At 47.4% G+C, this 22,074-nt stretch overlaps 1 protein-coding gene across 1 annotated transcript; it reads left to right on the top strand.

The window, feature by feature from the left end:
* The first annotated feature begins 9,531 nt into the window (after nt 1-9,531).
* On the top strand, nt 9,532-10,268 carry LOC124183832. Its single transcript, XM_046572901.1, has 2 exons — nt 9,532-9,648; nt 9,714-10,268. Exons 1-2 carry the CDS (start codon nt 9,546-9,548, stop codon nt 10,073-10,075), a joined length of 465 nt encoding a protein of 154 aa, XP_046428857.1. The 5' UTR covers nt 9,532-9,545; the 3' UTR covers nt 10,076-10,268.
* The last annotated feature ends 11,806 nt before the right edge of the window (nt 10,269-22,074 follow it).

Raw genomic sequence — 22,074 nt, forward strand, 5'->3', positions numbered from 1 at the left:
TATCAAAGCCAGTTGGACTTGAATACATCACCTTTTTATACCGGCCGGATGGTCAACCCAACCAAGTTCAATCGCGATTCGAATCGTCTGTTCGAGATTTATCTTTTTTCCGAACATACACGTTCATTTCATATTTGGCACTCGAATGATCCAGTCGATATCAGAGCTTTTCGCTTTTCTTTGTATTTCAAATATATCCAATCACATTAGTGCTAAAAAAACACCTGCGAGTAATCAAAATATTGTAAACGATCACGACACGTTAATTTTTTATTCCTCTGCAAAGAATTAATATCAATATCTGTATAGGTACACGTTCAACTGTCAAATTAACGAACACAGCCTCACCCATTCAACATATACATATATCAGGAGAAGCGATTGGTTTCAGAATTAAGAATGGTGGAGGTTCGGTGACAGGCGATTGGTGTGTTACAGCTCGATCATTTACATAATCCTTCATTCGTAAGGTGGGTGGGAGTTTCTCAATATCATCGTACCTACGTATCAAACAGTTGAACAAGCCGCAACTGTCTGTGTGCATAACGTGAATGTGTGCAATGTTGGGATTCGAAGGACCGAATTATTGCGGCCGCAAACCCGACGATATTTATATATATACATACTTCTCTTATTAGGGAAACCTCGATAGTTACGTAAAGTGTCAATGACTCACCCGCGCGGAGTTACTCCCGCAGATTGCGAAACTATTTTCACCAATTTCTCAACGGAAAATAAAGAAGCAAATACAAGAAAACAAGAGACAAAGGCAAAAGTAAAACGAAGAAAAGAGAAAAATCTATACTAAACCTCGACAGCTGTTGCAGGGTAAAGTACTTTTTTCATCATCCCGGTATGACTGGGCTCGGTGGGTTGAAACCGAATTGATAAACCAAGTAGGATATGCCTAATATAAACGGGTTTTTAAATTTCGAATCAACCGATTTTCGCCCCTCAGTGAGCACGGCTGGACCTGAATCCGACCAGAAATAGGCTAAATACGCACTGGACACTGCAGTATTGGTCAGTGATCACTGGCCAGTGACCACAATCCTCGAGGTAAACAGTGATTATCCGCAGGTGGTGATACAAATGGGATATTGACGGAGAGCTATTAGCGGCTTGTCTCAATTACAGATTTGCGCAGCAACGGTCTATGGTCCATTGGCCATTCGCTGTCGTGATAGACTATTCGGATTACGGTTTAGACCGGCCGTCCGATAATTCTCACAATTTCTCATCGAAAGACAGCGAACGTCTACAGCCGTGAGAAAAGCGCCGCCTGCGGAAACTGCCTCGAGTGCAGAGAGTCAATGGTCGCCGATAAGCTGGCACAGCTGCGATCGAAGAGGAGGAACCAAGTTGCTTGCTCGAAGACCGAACATCGTTCATACGCGTCGTGGATATAATTACGCGAGTACTCGAGGAGCAGTCGGTCCGGGGGCGTTGGAGAACACCTGGATGCACCTGTCTCTTCGACTCTGGCAGTCAGCTCGAGCCGCCGTCGCTGCCAGGTCGCTCAACCATGACGCGGCACTCCACTTCCAGGTAAACGACACACAGCCAAGACTCGAAGAGACGCTGCAACGACAGATACGGCCTGCAGCGGAGAACGCCGAGAGTCTTGGCTCATCCCGCCGAATGGCCGTTACGCTTTTCTTGTCGCCTCTACACGAGACTCTGATCAACCGTCGACATTGTCATCCCGATGAACACCACTGACGAATGTTCTTCTCGCAGGATTCAGGGAGGGAACAGAGCTATCCGCAACTCGATGTCTCCAATGCTTGGGACACTGTGTCAGAAGCGTGTTTTTGCCTGAGAAACGTAACGCACGGTCTTCTTTTGCCTCGCAGCCGCGCAAAACCAACAATCATCCAACGATCACATGGTGATTCGTTCTGGAGCTTGACGCGAATTGATCAGACCGAAAGATTTTTTCTTTCTATTCTTCTCGTTCTTGATCTCTACGTCGCTGAAAACGTCCTCGAATAAGATGAATACTGTTTATGACTGGAGTAATGTATTATTTTCACGATTCCATGACTTTCTAGGGGGCAGTTACGGTAGGTATCTGTATTTGAGCACCTAATCGCCCGTGGACCGGCTTTTAAGCGTCGATTCAACAGCCGGAAGCGATTCGTAACAGAATAGTCCGCGGGGCAGTGTAATGGCAGGGCAAAAACTGGCACCAGGTTAGAAATAAAAAGTTGAGGCTCTTCTTCACGTTCAGTTACGAAACTGACGGTGTATACCTGCATTTTCTGAATCCCCCGAAGCGGGGAGCACGAATTCACTTGACTTGGGTAAAATTACGATCTCGAGTCGAGAACCATTACGACCAATATCTGTTCGAAGCCCGACACCGAGGAAGAAAATAACGAGAGCAAAATGGGTGAAACGCATTTTGCACAAGAGCGGAAAAAATGAGGGCAAAAAAATCGGCCGCGTTGTTTACCGGTCTGCCTGCCGGGGGCAAGGCAGTGGGAATAACGGCACCGCAGCCGCGCCGGGACGAGCTTATGCTAATGTTTAGCCTCCGAGACACAATTCGCGACAAGGATGCAAGGCTATCCGTGCAGCGAGCCGGAGGCTGCGGAGCTCGCGTGACGGGCAGCGGGTGCCTCGTAGATCACGCGGTTGCCGTTAACCGCTCGATTAATCAATTTCCGCACGCGGAAAATCGATCCCCTCAAGCAGACTGATCCGTTTTTCGGAAAAGTCACTGGCCGTCCGATTGACTTCGAGTTTCGGCGCTACGGCGTCGAGCTTGAGCTCCGTTGGTCTACTTTTTTAGGTGTTTGGGTTCATTCATCGATTCGGCCGCTAGGTAAACCGGTTCAGGACGTAACTCCGGTAGCCCAAAACACCCGGTACTCCAGCCTCTCTTCTCGATTTCGGTTTCACTTAGCTCCTAGCTCCGTATTTCAATATCCACGAACTTTCCTGCAACCCCTTTTTCGCCGCCCCGCTGAAAGTCTCACTGTCGAGTTTCAGACTCTGCAGTATCACGATCCAAAGAGATCTTTTCATTCGTTGTGCAATAATAATTAGCAAGTTTCCGATACTGACTGAGGTAGCGAATGATTATCGATATTGGAAAAGTGATGTGATCAATACGGGAATGGAAAATCCTGAACGAGATGACTGGGAGAAACAATTACCTTCGATACACACCGAACATGTTTGGCAGTGGTCATTTAGAGTCGGTGGTGCGGACGGAGGATCTGAGAATAAATAAATATCTGTATTAAAGGTCCAGGGTGATATAGAACACGAATATTACGCGCTGCACAATGTAATAAACCCATTCCAGCAAAGGAAAAAAAAGGGAGAACCCAGCCGGGCTGTTTGACGTGTGAATTTTTCGACCGCGATCATCAGACCTTATTACATTGATCAGCTGCCGAACGGTGGCTGTCGATACCGATTTCCTATACCCACACCTGCGGACGGTGTGGATGGACTGAGGCGCGTTTTCGGGCAAAGACCGACACTCGGAGCGGCAGTTTCGGAGGATTATATTGTCCGACGCACACGCGCACCGCGAGATTTGCGGTTTCGAAAAAATAATGAGGCGGGGCTTCCGATCGCGGCCTGCGGCCGATCGTCTGTGGCCACCGTCTTTCGTCCGGATCTCTGGCTGTGGGTAAAGCTCGCGGTTCACCCATACCCAGCGAACGGCGTTCATTCACACATGTAAACGATAACTGGGGCCTGGCATGGGATCGCTCCAGAGATGGATTAAATTGTGAAAGACTCCTGCGAGGTGAAGTCAAGAGGATCGGAGTCACGTGCGACCTCAGTGGGACCGGAAACATGCCGCATAAAGACAACTAAAGACTAAGTGCGATCGAGATGGTTTGACCCAACGACACGGCGGACTTGAATTCGTTTCGAAAAATGACCCCTGGGTGATTTAAACCGGTTTTTGACCCAACCTCCCGTCGCAGCGACAAATCCACGACGCGCTATCTTTCGATTTTGGAACTTTTTCCGCTGCGGGACTAACGACGCCGATCGAAAATTCGCCCGTTCAAGATCCCGAGTGCAACAGTAGCGAACGTTGAACGAGTCAAGTTTTTAGCCGATGGAAAGGCGGCCCACGTAGCAACGCGGCTGAACGCCTTCCTGCAGTCTGATCTCGGCAATCTCGAGGTCTCAACACTCTTACGCGCATTCCGAATCTCCAGGATCCCCCGAGTCTCAAGCTTGCATCGAGTTTATCGGGTAACTATAAGTCTGGTGCCGAGTACAAGCACTGCTGACGTTTTGCACCATTTACCTCTGAATTTCGAATTTTAGATATCAGGATAACGCAGACGCGACCGAAAACGTCGCGTCCCGAAGAACGATGGACGAAAATTGTTATTCAAATTACAACCGACTGCTCGACTTTTTCCGGTTGCTTCCTTTGGTCATTTCGAAGAAAGTACGCATCAAAGCCAGAGCCACGACATTACGCCTGTGTGCGAAACGAGAGCGTCGAGAAGAGCCGCGTGCACGTAATTCGTGAATCAGAGCTGAACTATCGTCTCTATCAGTGCTAGAGAGCCCTACTTGGCATGCAGATTGAATATTCCACAAGATTAGCGTTCTCTCGACTCTTTCACCAACAGAATTCAAAATTCTCGTCTCTTCTCACCAAGTCTTCAAGTTTTACATCCCGCAAAGAATGTCCTCAGTTTTCCAGTCAAGCTTGAATAAAAAAATTTAAATCGAACCGCGACACGAAAATATTTTGCACGTGTCTGAGAAAAATCACAAACTCCCGTGAGAAAATTTTCACGGTCTACGGCCCGAAATTTTTCGCCAAGCATCGAGGGTCAGGGGACGAATCTCTGCGGCCTGATTCAAGCGATACTGGACTAGGAGGCTTCGAGGTTGTGCGAAGGTATTGTTGGCTTGTGTCGCGGGTTGTCCGGGTGACTGCAGGAGCGTGATAGCTCACTCGGTGCAAGTCCAAGTCCGCCCTCCGTGGAACAGCAGTCATAGCTGGTCACCCACACCGATGCAAACGAGTCGATCCGGCTGGTGGAATCGTACGTGGAGTAGAACCGCGTTGTCTGTCTACTACGATAGAAGTCCGAGTGAAAGCTAGGTGTGGAATAAGAGGCGTGACAAATTGCAGAATTGGGTCATCTATGCGAAACGTTGCGCCGCTGGAACGGCGACAGCAGTACAGACTTATCGCCGTCGGCGTGGGGGATTCGCTCGTGATCGATGATAATAACGCCGCACAGGGGTTAACGACATCGATCGAGCTTCGCTCGGTTTTCATCGATTTCCAACGTAGTTCGTCAAGTTGTACCTATCCTTAAATCGGACAGCGTCAGTTAGAATTTTTTTAATTTGGTGATAATTAGCGACACGCACCACGGTGACGATGAAGTGAAGGTTACGTACAGAAAGACCGTCACTCAAGTTTTTTAGGGAAATACCAACTGCTATGAAATTGTCTGAAACATCCGCTCATTGTTTGTTTGCTGATTATTTTTTCACCCGCAGATTTAGTCAACTGACTGATCGAGGTTCTCGGAACAAAGTCACCTCGGCGTTTCCGACAGTGTAGGCGGTATTCGGTATTTTCGAAGAACCTGCGATTGATATTTGTTTTTTTCAAGAAAGAAGATCGCGGTAAACTTTATTTTTCGATTCAAAATGGGCGCGGAGCAATCTGGAGAACGAGCTTGCGTTCGTTCGGTTTAAATAACGAGTTAACGGTAAGCAGTGAGCAAGAAACGAGAAACAGAGGATAGGCAGACCTCAGACCATGCGGATTGTAAATGCAGGAAAAATCAGGTGGCACACAATGGGGCTAAGAATTTTTTCGCCTCACTTCCGCCGCGAGGTTTCCTTATGCCGTACTTATAACCATACCTATACCTATACCTTCAATTTGTCGTTCGATTTCTCTTCGCGGCATTGAGCCACTAGATACGGCTTCGTTTTTGCCGGTGCAACAGGCGGTTCGATCGAATATGCAGCGGCTGAACGACTCTTTGCCGTCAGACTGCGTAGTCGTGTAATTGAGCAAGGTGCAGAAAGAGACTTTTGGCCCTTGCGCGAGTCGAAATTTAGCGACTGCGTTTGACCCTCCAAGGTTCGCGTGAACCTAATTTGAAGGAAACTGAACTTAGAAATCCTACATTGACCCTCCAACTCCTAAAACTTGAAGTACCAAACCCTACTTTGACGCTCTCAGTAGACGATTGAACCTATTTTGATGGTATTGGATGAATGATCCGATTGCTTTTCAACCGTATTTAATCAACATTCTTGAGAAAATAAAAACCCTTTCAACTGATTGAATATACAGAAAATACGATTAAACGCATGTGTAAACCAATTCCTATGCGTTGGGATTATAATTTAATTTCATACGGAGGGTTGAAGGAGGTTCTAAACGGCCTCTAGTTTCAGCGTAAGCTTGGGAAATTGGGAAATTTTGGTCATTTTTAGCGTTAAAGTAGCTTCTGATATTGCATTGAAATAGAACATGCTTCACTATCTCGAAACCGTACGTAGGAGCTCAGCAGACTCTAAGTTTGGACTCGGGTGAAAACGGATCGAAAGCACGCTTGGTTTTGAAAACCAGTGGACGAGCAACGTGTAATTCCGCCCTGTCGAGGCACCTACTCGAGTTTAACTCTGAACCGAGCGAATGGCGAACCATTGTGCGGGTAAGGCCTCTGCACGCCAGTATCATAGACAAAGCGTAGGATTATTTTTCATCCCGTCAAAGGAAGAGTGACTGCATTGTGCTCGGAGTAACAATGGTTTCGCTTTTTGTACCCGGCCTTGTTCGTGTTACACTTGTTTGACTTGTCTTATATAGGTAGAAGAGCTACTTCCACCTCTGCCCGTAATCCCAGTCTCTCCGACAACGGGCGCCTCTTCTACCCGTCTCCGATGACCCAGGGATCTCGATCACGACCGAGTTTACATCGAATTTTATCGGAAGGCGAATCCCCGTGAGGTCGTTACTTGTCAGAGACACGTGGTACGTCTACCATCATCCTCGCAAACTGTCCTCGGCTCGTCGTCAGTCTCGTCGCAGAACTGTAAAACCTGAAACTGCATCGTACCTGCGGTTGGGAAGGTGATTCTTGAAAATCAGCGAAAGTGCACAAAGAAATTACGATATTCATTTCATTCAAATCCGCCCAATTAATTGGACTGTCGTTATGGTTGATTCTGTACCGAACGTTCGATCATTTCACAAGAAAGTACAACGAGGTAATTGATTCTGCTATTTCTATTCGCGAAATCGACTCAATAATCAGCGACTGGTGACTCGTAAGAACGTTGGGCAATGTTGCAAGTAGCTTGATTGAATTATGAAAATTGAGTGGAATAATCCGTCACGTTTTCTTCCGCTCATTAAAACGCGAAGACGCGCAGCGAACGCAAGAATCGTTCCGACCGCGCTACGAGCGATTGCGGTCCTGGACTTTTTTTATAGGCGAATGGAGTTCTTGCGCGAAGCATGGTAATTTTGAGGAATAATAATCTTCGAGGAAAGAATACCGGGTCGGGAGGTTAATTCAGAGCCAACTGTGAATCCGATTCCCATTTCCCGGCGGCAGCGCGAGTCCCGTTGTGTGTCAAATGTGAAATGAGGGCTCGTTTCGGTGTATCCGCGTTACAGCCGCTTGCTTCTGGGTATAATATCATCCGTACATGCGGTCCCATCTAAGCCTAACAAAAGGCGATCGAGAGCGAGGTTCTCCGCAACCTAGGTGGGCATGCTGGTAATATAAATTTATTAATTTCACGGGTTCCCTTATTTTTCGAAGGGGGTGGCCCGGCTCTCTCGGGGATGAGTCGAGCCTCTCCTCGCCACTCGAATCGCTCCATAACCGGCGGCCGGCGGTGACGTAGCTTGTTCAGGCGGAACCCCCTGCATCGAGCCGTACCGAATCACGGCTTCCTGCCCCGATGCGGTACCAGGCCACGTCCTCAAGCTCCGATCCTCGCCAGTCGCCTGCGACGTCCAACTGCGACGCGACTTTCCCGAATCGGCGAAATCACGAGGATTCTCAGCCGAAAATCGAGAGCTCGAGAGCAACCCGCTTGGGATGAAGTTTGGTCGAGGAGTCGAGTGATCGGACCACGACACGCCGAAACTCCGTTGCCGTTACAGTATCGTTCGGAGACAAGCCACGAAACTCGAAAGTGGTGCGAATTGAACGTCGATGGGACGAGTTTGACGCTTTGGAAAATCGTCGAGGTAACGATCGATCGCGGGGTCGGGCGATGGATCATTTGGTTCGATAACCGAGGCGTGGAGGCTAGAGGCTAGGATACGGGTGACGAGGCGATAATGGTAGACTCGATGGTCTAGGCACGTCGGTGTACGGACTCGATAAGATCTTGGATCAACTCCGGGGGACCTCGGGGGCACCGGGTCGACTTGTGAATCGGACTGTACTAGGTGTGAGTGCGGGCCCGGCGGACAATGAGAGTCGTCGGAATCCCTGGGCCCGCAGGGAGTGACGGAGGGCGCGCGCAGCCCGCGTTGTCCCTGCATCTCATTCTTCTCCTATCGGAGCCAAAAGACAAACGCACAATGCCGGCGACCCCCGACGTCAAGACGGATGGATCCTCTTGTTCGCGGGGCACCCCGCGAATGCCGAAGAGCTGCTCAACATCGCGACTTATCCAGCATGTCTCCGAGATCGAGAACCCCGATTACGTCCGCGGTGAGGCCCGGAGCCGTTTGATACTCGCGCCTCGATTTGAGACATCATCGACGCCTTTGCTCCGTTCTACAAACGTGACGCAAAGTGTCCTCAGGTACGATTCACCGCGGCGTTGTAGAAAGCCGCGGCGTTCCGTGGCACGTGGGGGAAAGGCGGATTGGCAGCGTTTCGAAGAAAGGACGTCGGTCGTCCCCAGGATGTTGGAATGATACACATTACCGGACTGTCATTACATACACTGGCCTGCAACTCTAGCCGGAAGAAGCCGCCTCCCCCGCTTATCGTCCAGCCTACCACGACGCATGCACGTTGCGCTTTCCATCAGCGGAACCGCGGCCGTATTTTCCTAGTTTTCCTCGCGCCGTTTCGTTCCCTCGTCGAGGGCTTGATCCAACGTCTTTCGACTTCGTCGGAGGAAATGGAAGGTGTGACGTGCAACGGAACGTTGGTCGAAAGACGATCCTTGAGTGTCCGGAGGCCTGAATTTCGAGCTCGTGGCAATGCGGGGGGGGGGGGGGGGGGGCGGACGAATCGGTGAACCGGAAGTGCGGGCGGTTGGTCACGGATCGGAGAACTCGGCCGTCGCGTTCCTCCGAAAACGCACGGGATCGGCCGTCTGCATCACGGAGGTGATTACGCTCTGAAGGTACGGCAACCAGCGCTGTGATATAATAAAAAAAACTAAATGTATCGTCGCAGCGATTCTATTTGCGCAACGCATAACGAGTCTCTCCCGCCTCTGAACTGCATCCGCGCACATATGCGCGTACAATGTCGGCTATAAAAGGAGAGCGTTGATCGGCTGATTCGCGCAGTTTGTAACGAACATTTGTCGCAAGGATGCAGACTCCTCGAGGGCTTCGCTGCAACCTCGGCATCCTCGCGCTCCTGACGGCCGTCCTGATCCTGCGGACCGACGCCCAAGCGCGCGGGGTCTTGAGAGGTGAGCGAAGAGGAGAGGATCTTACGTTTTACCTTGCAAAAGTTTTTTAACCCGGTTTTACGCAGACGCCGCCATCCGAGCCGCCCTCGCGGCCATTTCCGGCGGAAAACTGCCCCTCAGTGACGATCGTCTCGTCGAACTTATACAGGAATACGTGCGACGCGTCGTCGCCGCTCAGGCTGACGGTCATCCGTCGGACGGAATCGAGGCGGCCGCCAGTCTTGCACAGGAAGCTGTGTCCCAGGTTACCGCCGCCTACGCTGCGGCCATATTTCAATCTACGACGGCTCCGGAGGCACAGCAACTATTCGCCAGATTCCAAGACACCGTTGATAGGATCGTCCAGTTCGCCAAGAGTGGCGACTTTGGGATCCGCGGTATTGATCGGCCCGCCGATCGAGGAAACGAGCGCCGGTTCGATTATTAGATACTTTTTCTCACCTTTTCTTCGATAGGTGAGGAATTCTACGACGTATGAATTTGTATGCGTAGATTAGAATTCCTACGCGTAGGTTCTGAGCGTCTTAATTGCGATGAAACTTCACCATCGCGTTTTGGTGGCTGTGAAATTGATTCACAATTTTTTGTCAAATTATACTTGATAAATGAATTACAAACTTCTCGAAGTTCTTACACCCGGTTTAATTTATCGATTTTATATTTTTATTTACATCAAGTTTGTCTCGCGATTATTTCTCACCCAATCGAACAAGTTGATAATAAATAAGTTGATAATGAAATCGATACGTTGACGAATCGTTCGATGTAGACGAAGATTCGTTAAAAATTCTTCGACGACACCCTGGAATTTCATATAAAGAATGAAGATCACGAAATCCTCCAAAATTTCAGATACGTAATAATAAATTATAACGTATTTGTATTTTGTTCCCAATTTTTCATGTCTGTAGAAAACAATACGATTATTTAAAAATGATTACGCCTATCTGTTCGACCTACGCGCTAAATTACAGACAGGTATTTGCGCACGAGTCTCAGTTTTTATTCCGAGATTTGAATCCGGCGGTCATACAATATCTGGATGTCCGAAAGTGTAAATTACTTTGCTCCGCGTACATGTATAATTTATACACGCGTATACGGTGAGCAGCAGCGACGTGCGGGAGTTGATAATCTAGCGATGTAGGATGGAGAATCTCCTCCCGGAGTGACCGGAACTGCGCCTATGCTCGCGCCGGAAGTACCGCTGCCACATGTAGTAATATAAATTGTAATGCCCTTACGGTGTGTTCTTCTAATTTTTCTCTCTCTCGCTCTCTTCTTTTTTGCTTCACCCTGCTTTGTTTTGCTTTGTGTCGTTTCGTTCGGTTTTGTCTCCCCCTTTTCCCTTCTCCCCGTGTTCGTTTTCCTTTTGCCCGTTTTCCCCTCCTTGCCGCCCGCGTACGCGACTCTCTCAAATTTGCATTTAAAATACCGGAATCTACCATTGTTGTGGAAATTGCCAAATTTATTTTTAATATGCTAATATAATTAATGTATGTACCAGCTGCTGTTCTTTATTATTATACCTACGTATAATGTTACCTTCGTAATTTATATTTTATACTTATAACCTAACGTGTATTATATGTATACGCTATACAGCTACGTATACTCGCCATCGTGACACGATTAATCCAATATTATACCGACTTTGTTTGCCGATTTTTGTTTGAAAAAATTTTTTTTTCAATTTATTTATATAATAGTTAAATCACTGCGGTATTTAGTGAAAACTTTGCCTATGCTAATAACTATAACAACAACTATGTCCTTGTCACAGTTTGGCGCTTTTTTATTCAACGTTCGATCTTGCCGCGAGATTTTAACCATGGTTATTACCATTGTTAGAGTAGCAGCTCAGCTGATTTCTAAATCGTCGCGCTAGTATTATGTACGTGTATATTATATATCTTTCGGATAAATAGAAACGTCCTTCTACCCGCAATTAAAATTTTTTTATCTTCTTATTATAGTTATACAAGCTTCGTACCATAAAACAAAAGAAAAACACTGCGGTTTAAAATAATCAAATAATTGAATTAAACCATTCATTAGATGATTGTAGGAACAATCGTTGAAACGACTACAGGAATATCTCGTGCCTCCGAAGCGAAGAAAACCGTAATCAATTTTCATTTCCTGTGTTTTCCGACGGGGTTTCCTTAGATGTATCACCAGTTCGAGTACAAGATTGATCGGATAAAAGAGGCAATATCGATTTTGCAGAAAATGAAGAATTCGCGTTCTGGTAAATGCAAAGGTTGATGCCGGGGTCCAGGACCCCTGCCCCCGGTGTACGGACATATCCTATACCAGTGCCGCACGGCATCCGGCGTGTATTTTGCTTTTGTTTGTTCGCTATACACGTACAATAAACATGGGTGGCTATCGAGCACGGCTACCGCATCTCCGCTACCGTTGCCTGCAACTTGCAAGCCGGCTAGCATCGCTGCCTCCCTCGAAGAAAACAATGCCGCATTGTCCCCCAGGTCGGCAGGCAGGCAGGCAGACGCCGCGACTTAAACCACCACCTCGAGAGATTAAGCCGCACGGTAGATATCCTATTTGCTGTTTTTGGCTTTTACGCCTTCCCGATCCGTGAGGCCAAGGCAGCCGGGACGGAAGATTTTTTCCCTATCGTATCGTGGCTGCCGGTATCCGTTAATCGTCGAGAGTTGGCTGCTCGCCGACGAAAACTGGAGAAATCGATAATCGAAAAAGGACAAATTGACACCGGAGCTCGGCGAGAGACGGGATCGCGACCATCGAGGCTCGAGCTCGGACGTGGAAGGGGTTGGAGCGGCATTCCGAGGGCATAACTCAAACACGGATCCTCCGAGCACGAGCCTCGAAGACGGGTCACGACGCCACGTGTGCGGCCGCCGGACGACGACGTCCTAGAAGCCTAGATTCAACCACACCCTTCCTCCTCGAACGCTCCTGCATCCTTTATCCGTCCCGAGGCGATATAAATTGGCGATATCCGAAGGTTCGGGAGTGGAAATCACTTCCCAACAAATACATACGTCGAGAATTTCCATGCTTGGAACCTGACGGGATCCGGAACAGAGAGTAAACAGTCGACAAATTCGCATGCGTGAGATCTTGGTTGAGACTCGAGACCGGCGACTCGGAGGCCGTAGAGATAATCAGGATCCCCATCGGGTGCGTGTAGTGCAGATACCTGTAAAAATTCTCGCCGCGATGTCGGCGTCTGTTGAACCTCGAGGCTTCTTGCGACCCTGTCACGCGGAGCGATAATTAATTATCATGCGGAAGCCACAGCCAGCCTGCCGGAGAACTTTTCCATCAAGTTTGCGAGGCAGCACTCGAGCTGCGTGTATTGGCTTGGCAGAGGTACACAGGCGAGAGGACGCCGGGAAACCAGCGATGATCCGGATGATCTGGATGCCGAGGACTCGAGCCACCTGCCTTGTACCACGCCACTTTCTGCAGCCGCCACGATTCTGCTTGTGGGAATCCTCCGCCGTACGGTCGGGGAATTCCACGATCCTTTGGCTTCATAATCGGCGCTGATTAATCTAATCGCGCTCGAGAAATTGTTCGGAATATTGAAATAATTGGATAGATTCATCGAACTGATATGATCAGGTACCGAGAAGGTACGGTTTTCTTACGCACCTTCGAGTCATTCGTAAAAGTTTACTTTTCTAAAACTATACTGGAGCACCAACTCGTATACACGGTGTTCACTAAACAGTCCGTAACAAATTCACGGACATTTCCAGGACATTTTCAGGCTGTTCAAGGATATTCGGGAAAAATAAAAATACGCGAATGCAGAGGTCAGAGGGTACTGTACATAGTCGGCGCGACGTACGAGATGTAAGTTATTTCTACTATACAACCTGTTGGTAGGGAAAAACGGAAAACGCGATTCTAGCCGGGAATTTCTTTTTTATACAAGGGTTACTCAGTGAACACAAATAAATATATCATTCGTGGTAAACCTTAAGAATATAACATTTCCAGCACCTCAAGGACTCCCAGGACCACTGGTCACCATGGTACAGCTTCGCATTTGTTGTTCATTACTGAGAGTCAAAGAACAAAGAATTTGAAACTCTTGGTGGATATCCTGATTACGGTTAAGGATTCAACGACAAGCTGAAAACGACGTCCAGTAATAACTGGAAAGCGGCCTCTGTCATTCCGGAGTGCCCGACATCCCGATACCGTAATTAATTCGCAAGATTCTGGTCCGAAAGAGGCCTTCGGCGCGTGTCTGAGATATCTGGCATGTCGGGTCTTGTTGTAGTGGTAAATTAACGAGTGAAATTATCGCACGACGAACAGCGGTAGGTACCAGCTGGGAACGGAGTGTGACGACGGTGCGCGTGTGTCTCCTCTCGTTCCTGTGTTTACGACGGCGTGGGCGGTGCGCGTGGCACGCGGACCCGAGTCCCGGATCGTTTGGTTCCCCGGAAGACACCTCTCCTTCTTCTTCTTCTTCTTCTTCTTCTTCTTCTTCTTCTCCGTCTCCTCCTCTTCTTGTCCCTCAATCTCCGCCTCCGTCTTCCTCCCGTCCGCCTTCCTTACCTCGTCGGCTCCTCTTCTTGCGGAGAGGAACTGCGGGTCAGAGCCTTCGGGCCATGAATACGTGGAGCGAACACGACGGAGACGAGCGTACGACGCCCGGAGACGGCCAAGACAACGTACGAGGACGCCGTGGCTCGTGCCCAGATTCAGTGGCGTAGCCGCTTTTCATCCCTGACCAATCCGGGCCTCTTCATCTTGATTCGAAAGTCCGGCTTCCTCCTCATCCTGGCAATCCAAAGCTCAGGGTTCCCTCGCGCATACCGACGTGTAATTCCTACTAGGATAAGAAAGCTTGCAAAAGACCATGCTGCATGGTCTTTGTGACAGTATTATTTTCACAGATAGCGGAACAATAAGACAAGAAGAGAAACCTGCGAAACCAGACGAGCATCGTCAAAGTACAGGAATATCGAGGATGGGCTCGAAGGACTCGGTCGATGACAAACGGCAGAAACGGTCGAGGTCTAGTATCGTGAGGCTGCGACGAGCGTCCCGAGGTGCTCACGACTACTTGTTGGAGGTGCTGCTTACGAAGCCGACGAAACGAGTGGTTCGGGAGTCGTTCGGCACGGCGTAAGCAGGTGTGGACGATGGTTTTTTAAGTTTGCGGGTTTCGCGGAGTGCGACGCCGATGTGTTGATAATGAGAAGCGGCCCGGCATCGAGCGAAACGAAGTAGCCTAGCTTATGGTCGGCTGGTGCCCGCAGAGCATAACAGTTCGCGGAGCATAACGCCACGAGCCATCATATCCTCAGCGGGCCGCCCGCGCGCCGCTCTATCCGTACGAAACACGCACTCACGCACGTATTCGCTGAACGCATGGAAACGAGGCACAGGTAGATTCCACCTATCGCGCGGCACACATCGCGCGTGCATATCGCCTCGCCGAGGGTAAGGGCGACTTCCGCGAGTCAGATCGTCGGCGATACCGCCGGGAGCGGAGTCTGGTCATTGTCCACTGTCCACCGAGGCAGGAAGCTGCCCCGGAGACGAGAGATTTTTAACGGATAATCGTTGCGAAAGCTCTGCTTTCCTCTCCCCCTCCGCCGCGCCATTGTCTCGAAGAATATTACTCGCCGTCCGGTCGCTTCCAGGTGTAGCGAAACTTAATTGCACCGCCGATAACAACCCACGGAACTCGGACACGGACCGAGAGTTGGGCAACCATAATCGCAACCCACTCGTCATAATCCCGGATGTCACTCGCGGACTCGTAGTTTGAAACGAATTTCCTATTTATAGCACCGTGACACATCACGCCTTGTCGTACGTACTTTGTACTCGGGCTGCGATTTTACTTCGAGCTTATTCTCATCGCTTCCGTCAAACTTTGGCCGCTCGAGCAAGTCATTTCTGTCGTATCCAGCGTCGAATACCAGGATGATAAAATCCTTGCTTGATATTTGACGAGGGGGAGAAATCTCTCGGCCGTTGCGGAATGGCCATAAGCGAGGAGGTGGCCGCGTTGCGGCTCTTCGGGGCAAGGGGGAACACCTGACCGGATACGGGTCGTCACAGTGAGTGCCTCCGAAGTCCTTCCGTCCATCCTTCCCTCGGAGGGGTTGAACATTCGTAGTCTTATTCGGGGTTTTCCTCGGCCTCTTTGCCGTCGTGGTTCTCTGGTACCAGGGGCAGATCCGTAATATACTTTTGGAAAATTCCAAAACCATGTCCTCGGAAACCAGGCAAAGTAGATCCTTCTCGATCCCGTTCGCCAACCAGTTTCAAACCGAAATCTCGAACCGTTCCATTCGCTCCAGTTTATCGCCGTCCTTATATAAGAATGGAGCGTAAAAGTAAGAGAGATATTCCGACCGGGCGAAGGACCGCCAGCACTTCTGCATGCGGATATGAATACCGTATACATACGTATACCTACTCCGGGAGTACGACTTAATGTCGCAATATCTAAACAACTGTATTATCAGCATGCAGCAGCGAAGGTCCGCATAATGTGAAATTTGTATATAATGGTGCTATGTACGTATGCAGGTTTAAATATATGTATAATATGATGCGAGGGAATGTCGATATCGTAAGGCATAAGCCAATATGGCCCCGGACAATTGTATGGAAATATAGCCATCGCGCCCGCACGCTGTTCCGCAGCGGCTGCACCTATACCTCTACCTATTCGTCTATGAATGAAGACACTTTCATTTATGAAACTTGCAGACATAATAATGTAACCGCCTGCCTGGGCCCGTCCACCGGACACGGGCTTTGTAACATCCTGCTATTACGCGTCGTCCTTAGTCTTTAAACCCCCGGTTATCGGTTTGCGTTCCGATCCAAAAGGAAAGAATCAAGCGGTTGGCATTGAATGTTGGACAACTTTTATGACCAAAAGCTCTAAATTTGGTTGTAAAAAACACCCTCGCATTGCTTCGTTTCGCACAAACAATTACAAATTGAACAATTTACCATTTTCCAAAGTTAGCTTAACCGAACTTACGAAGCATGGCTGAAGTGTGAAAACGACTTATTCGTCGTAACTCCCTGACCTTTGCCCAACTTTTCCCGATAGACGAAATTCCCTGACTATTCCCAGTTTTCCGGGTCTGTCGCCACCCTGAAAGAGTGGGAACGTTTTTTCATGCACCTTCGGTTCGTACAGGGGAGGATTTTACTTGCGATCGGGAATGGCCGGCGACATCGTTCGCGAGCATGCGAGGATAGGCGTCGGCCACACCGGACAGGAAATCTCAGACGCACCCACCGAAACACCCGCCGACTCGTCCGAGCCCCCCAGACTCGATTTAATGTTTCGTTTCCTCCAGATATATGCGGCCCATGCGTTACCGGCTGTTTATGTGCAGGGACTACTGGCTACGATTCTAGAAAAGTAGAGACGCGTATATAAAACCTGGATGTATACGTAATACACGCCGGCCTACGTCCGCCGACGTACGGGAGGGACAACCCGAAATTATACACCTAAATGCACCGTATAAGCGCTGCTTCTACTTATAACCTGCACGTTTCAAACGCCCTCCGCTCTCCGGTTCAGTCCTTGGCTACCGATCCCACGATAAACGGATTTAGAAAGGTGAAAGAGTTGCATTTTTTTCGTCCTTATCACTCGTATTATACTGCGACGTTTTTATCATTCCCTCGGATTTATCGCCCGGATAACTTCTAGACTGAGAATTTCTTTCAGGTGCAGAATATCGAAACGGGGTGACGAATCCTGGGTTATGTAAATCTATTTTTCGAGGACTTTTCACGAAGAGACATTTCAATTTATTGATATATAAATTTATATACGTATTGGGGTGACATTGAACTTCGTTCCGATATTTTTTAAATGTAAAAACAATGATTTTTTAAAACAGCTATAACCGATCTCCGGAAGCGCCTCTAAAAAAAGGCGGCTTGCGGTGAGCAATATATCTCTGGACTGGATTATCCGAAATGAAAAACTAATAAATATTTACTTAATATAAAGTATTAGCTGGTCTTTTCAATCAGCAAAATATTGAGTTTTACCAAAACGGCGGTTAATCAAAAAAAAACAAAGTTCGATTTTCCATAAAAATTTTCGCCTTGATTTGTTTATAAAATGAAAAATATTTATCGGCGAGAAAAACCTTCGATCAAGGACTGAAAAATATATTCACAAAGCTCGTGTAAAAATTTAAGACTGATCGGTTCGGCTGTTTCCAAGAAATCTTGCCACCCATCTTTGAAAACACAGTTTGATAAAAATGCGTTTCAAAGTTTCAAAAGCATTTTCAAACGCTTCGGGACGTATTTGCAAACGTGCGCGTAACTTTGAGAACATTTGTCGGATCGACATGACATTTTCTGTGCACATAGTTGAATATATGTACATTACGAAAATGAACTTGAAAAAAAAACAATTTTTGAAAAATCCCGACTATGCATAACCCCTCGATAAACAGGATTTTCTGCTGGTTCTCCATCGTCCCCTAGTACACGTTCTAAATAATAATATTTCCGTCATCTGCACGGCGGCAGAAGCTACCCTGCATGGCATGGCCTTGGTCCAGGGGTTGCATATTCATTTTTCCAGTTGGTTCTTACGGCGGACGGTGGATTTGCATGAGTGTGTGACATGCGCGTACGGTGTATACGTATATGCGTAGGTAGAAGTAACGAGGGAGTCCGAGTACCGCCGGCGTGTGCATATGTATGAGGTTTTACAATTCGAGTGAGGTTCCGCCTCGGCGCCCCTGCACCCGCGTTTCATTTTATTTCATTTGTTGCGATACCGTTTTTTTCACCATTTTTATCCACAAAATTAACGAGAGCCGCAAATTACTCGAAATTGCGGCCCCGCGTCATTACTGACCAACCTAACGAGCCAGAAACTAACAAACTTATGGAATATCGGAATAAAACGGATCCCCGCTCTCGAACCGTGTGCAACTTCCCTACCCTGGAGTTTCTCTCTCCACATGCACTGCATTCACGAAGAAATTTTGTTGCAATATAATCTTCGTTTTCGGCAATTGGAAAATGTCCTCATGACGTCAGAGAGCCCGGTTGTTGGCGGCGCCATTTTATCGCCACATAAGCTAAGTGTTCAATTTTAAAAGAAGCAAATCGTAATTCGTTGGATTTCAAATTACTCGCCTCACGTAAATTAACTAGACGTAATCGATATTATACCTGTTCAACTATCCACACGCGAAAAAAGACTGTCAATCGTCAGTTGTTAGCCTGGTTGCGTTAGTTTAATCTTTTTTCAACATGCGACGCATTGCAAAATGACGATCCCTACAGGCTGAGCAATATGGCGTCGGAGAGACAATAATCGACAGATCGCGTAAGATTAATTACCCAAATGTGAAGGTGCGGAAAAGTTCCTGCGAGCTTTCCGACACCCCTAACTTGTAAAAATCAGTGAAAAAAGTCTTTTATCAATAAATAGGACCGACTAGGAGAAGCGATTTCCGCCATATCGGACCTGAAAGCCCCGGCGTGCCTTGTTCCGATGGTCAAATTCCGGCAATCAGAGGCTGCGTAGGTGATTTCCGATTACCGCGTATATACCGCGACCAGTTTGGTCTTCCATTATTTCTAGATGCTCCAGATTGCGCCGACAGCCCGCAACGCGACGGGGAAAAGAAGACGTATTATATCCGATGGGAGTTGCAGGGGGCTGGAGGAATTATGGAGAGGGGGGAAAGAGAGATGATAGAATATAGAGGACGGGATGGAAGAAGAGCGGAGAGGAGAGGAGAATATAGAAACGCCGCTTGCGCATTAAAGCGCAATTAGCTGCGGCCCGCGAGCACGCTGATGCCCGGAAGCGATAGACTCGACGTGCGCGTGCCGAGAACTAAGTAACGTAACTAACTTATATGTAAGTATAAGCAACCTAGGTACATACCTGGGTATGAGTAATTCGCGAGCAAGGAACGGCCGAGTCGTTACGCGTATTCCGGAATCGAGGCAATTCTCTGCTGTATAGAAATTTGATACAGTATTTTTCGAGGCATCAGAGTATGATTTCGTCTAGGATTTCCGGATGCTCTCTTAATCCGGAGGAACTAAATTTGACTCGCCCGAAAACGCAGAGGGAGAATATTTTTGAAGTTAAAAGTCATGCGACGGATTAAGTTGTTTTCGGTTAGAAAAATATACCCCGGATCATTAGGTGGATCGTCTACGATGTTGAAACGGATATGTAGGGATTGTTTCTACACCCCTCTCGAATACTTATATATTCACGACAAATTTCACCAAACGGCAACACCAGTTGACTCGACAGATAGGCTTTTGCTAAAAAGAAATCACGATCGGTACGCAAAAGCACGAAGTGCAAATTCGAAGTGACATCGGATAACCGATTCGCTAAATATTAGAATTTCCGAGGATGAGCGATCGCTTGCAGAAAGGCGATCGCTGATAAATCCAGGCTATACTCCGAGTTACGGGGGTCGTAAATAGAGAGTAAAAGAAAAAAAAAGAAAATAGAGAAAGAGAGAAACAGAGACTCCTCAACAAAGGAGTCAAGTGTTGCGTGAAATTTTCAGCAGCGGGAGTAACGCGACGGAATATATGTGAAACGGCGTGTCGGATTTACAGGAGATATAAAATATCGCGGCTTGTTTGAACTCCGGAACACCGCGAGCCGTGTTTCAGGTATAGACAGGCAAGGGCATAAAATCACCACAAATCGATCAACGTAAAACCTCCAACGACTTTCTCGGTTTATGCCCCGTTCCGATGTGCTGCGCTGCGCTGCGCCGGACTGCGCTTCATCCTTCCATCGGCATCGAGACGCTCTCGATGACGGTTCGATACTCGAGGGCTAGGCAATTCGCTAACCGATAATTGAGCAGTTACCCACAAGAAGGAATATAACCCCTGACAAGAAAGAGGAAAAAAAGAGCAAAAGAGGCCCGGCCAGCCAGTTTTAGATTCCTTTCGCTACATACTGTGGAGCGGAATTCCTCAAATTACCCATTTTGTTGCCTTTTTTTATTATTGTTTCTTTGCTTTTTTTTAAACTCCCCCTCGAAAGAACCGACGAGTAAAAATTTTGCTCAACCATAGCGTAGAGTTTAACGTGTTAAAAAATGTACACGTGTTACACGATTAACATTATGTCAGAGAATTGGTTTACGTGTCAATTCGAAGTGTGTAAAAACGAGTTCTTTTTTTTACGCGCTAAGAATGTAACAAAGAAATTATTTACCAAAATTTAGGATGTATTTCGTGTATACATTAATGGGCTCGTACAACTGTTTCAGGTAAAAGTAAAATCAAACTCTGAACTCTCTACGCTGTACGAATAAATTATACGGCGGTGAAAAAACTCGTTCTTAAGTGTTGATTCACTTCCTCTGTACGAGCGATAGGAAATCTTTTGGAATTTTGACCACCTCAGATGGATGGCCACCTTAATAATCACTGTTCTCCTCCTCTGAAGTATAAATGTTCAAAAAATGTTTCAGTTTCAATAATCTCCGGCGTTCAATGCACAAGTACCGACATCGTACATGGTTCTCAATGTTTGGATAAAAATATTTTACAGCATGAAACCTCAAACTTCCGATTCAATTTAAAGGTCAATACTTGTTGATTGGGGAAAATAAGACGCTGAGCTTCGTAATAAAATTCTAACTGGAGGTAAAAAAAAATTGACCATTAGTGAGATCGCATCCTTTTTTGCCTTCGGCCTCGGGTGAGAAATTTTAATAAAACGTTCCGAGAGAATGTGATCTCGAAGCAATCTGATCGGTACGGCTATAATGATACGATTTCAAATTCGAAGAAGCGTTGATCGTGCCCGAAAATCTTTTTGATCGAGAGGCCGATAGTCGGGAGGCGGAGAAACGTCCCTATTTAACTACATATAACTATAATGACCACTCATCCGGAAGTGTAATTAGGAAAGGAAGCATCGCTCGCCAGCCGCCGCTCCTTAATTGTACTTCCGTTATGAATAATTATATCATCATCATCCTCCTCCTCCTTCTCCTTCTCCTCCTCGAAAGTCGAGGCACAAGGAGTTGGGTTTGTAGGAGTGAGGCGGGTAAAACCACCGTCGGTTTAAAGAATTTTATTAATTAAAGCGAAAAAAAAATGTTAAGCATAATACATTATATACATATATACACAGTATTCGCTGCAGTATAATAACTATGGACGAAATCTTTGCCATCCTTTTTAAAAGCGAGAAATTTCAACGACCGGTTACGTAGTTGAACGTCTACGAAAGGAAGCTCGTACATTATGCCAAATTTTATAACTTCCGATAAGAATTCGCCAGAAGTATCGCATAAGTTTGTATGCATTTTTTTTTCTTCGTCGACGATTTCAAATCAATTATGCAAGTGACGCCACACAGAGACAATCATTCTTCAGTGGTACATTAACAGCCCAATG

The sequence above is a fragment of the Neodiprion fabricii genome, chromosome 1 (assembly GCF_021155785.1).
Source record: "Neodiprion fabricii isolate iyNeoFabr1 chromosome 1, iyNeoFabr1.1, whole genome shotgun sequence".
NCBI classification, from domain to species: Eukaryota; Metazoa; Arthropoda; class Insecta; order Hymenoptera; family Diprionidae; genus Neodiprion; species Neodiprion fabricii.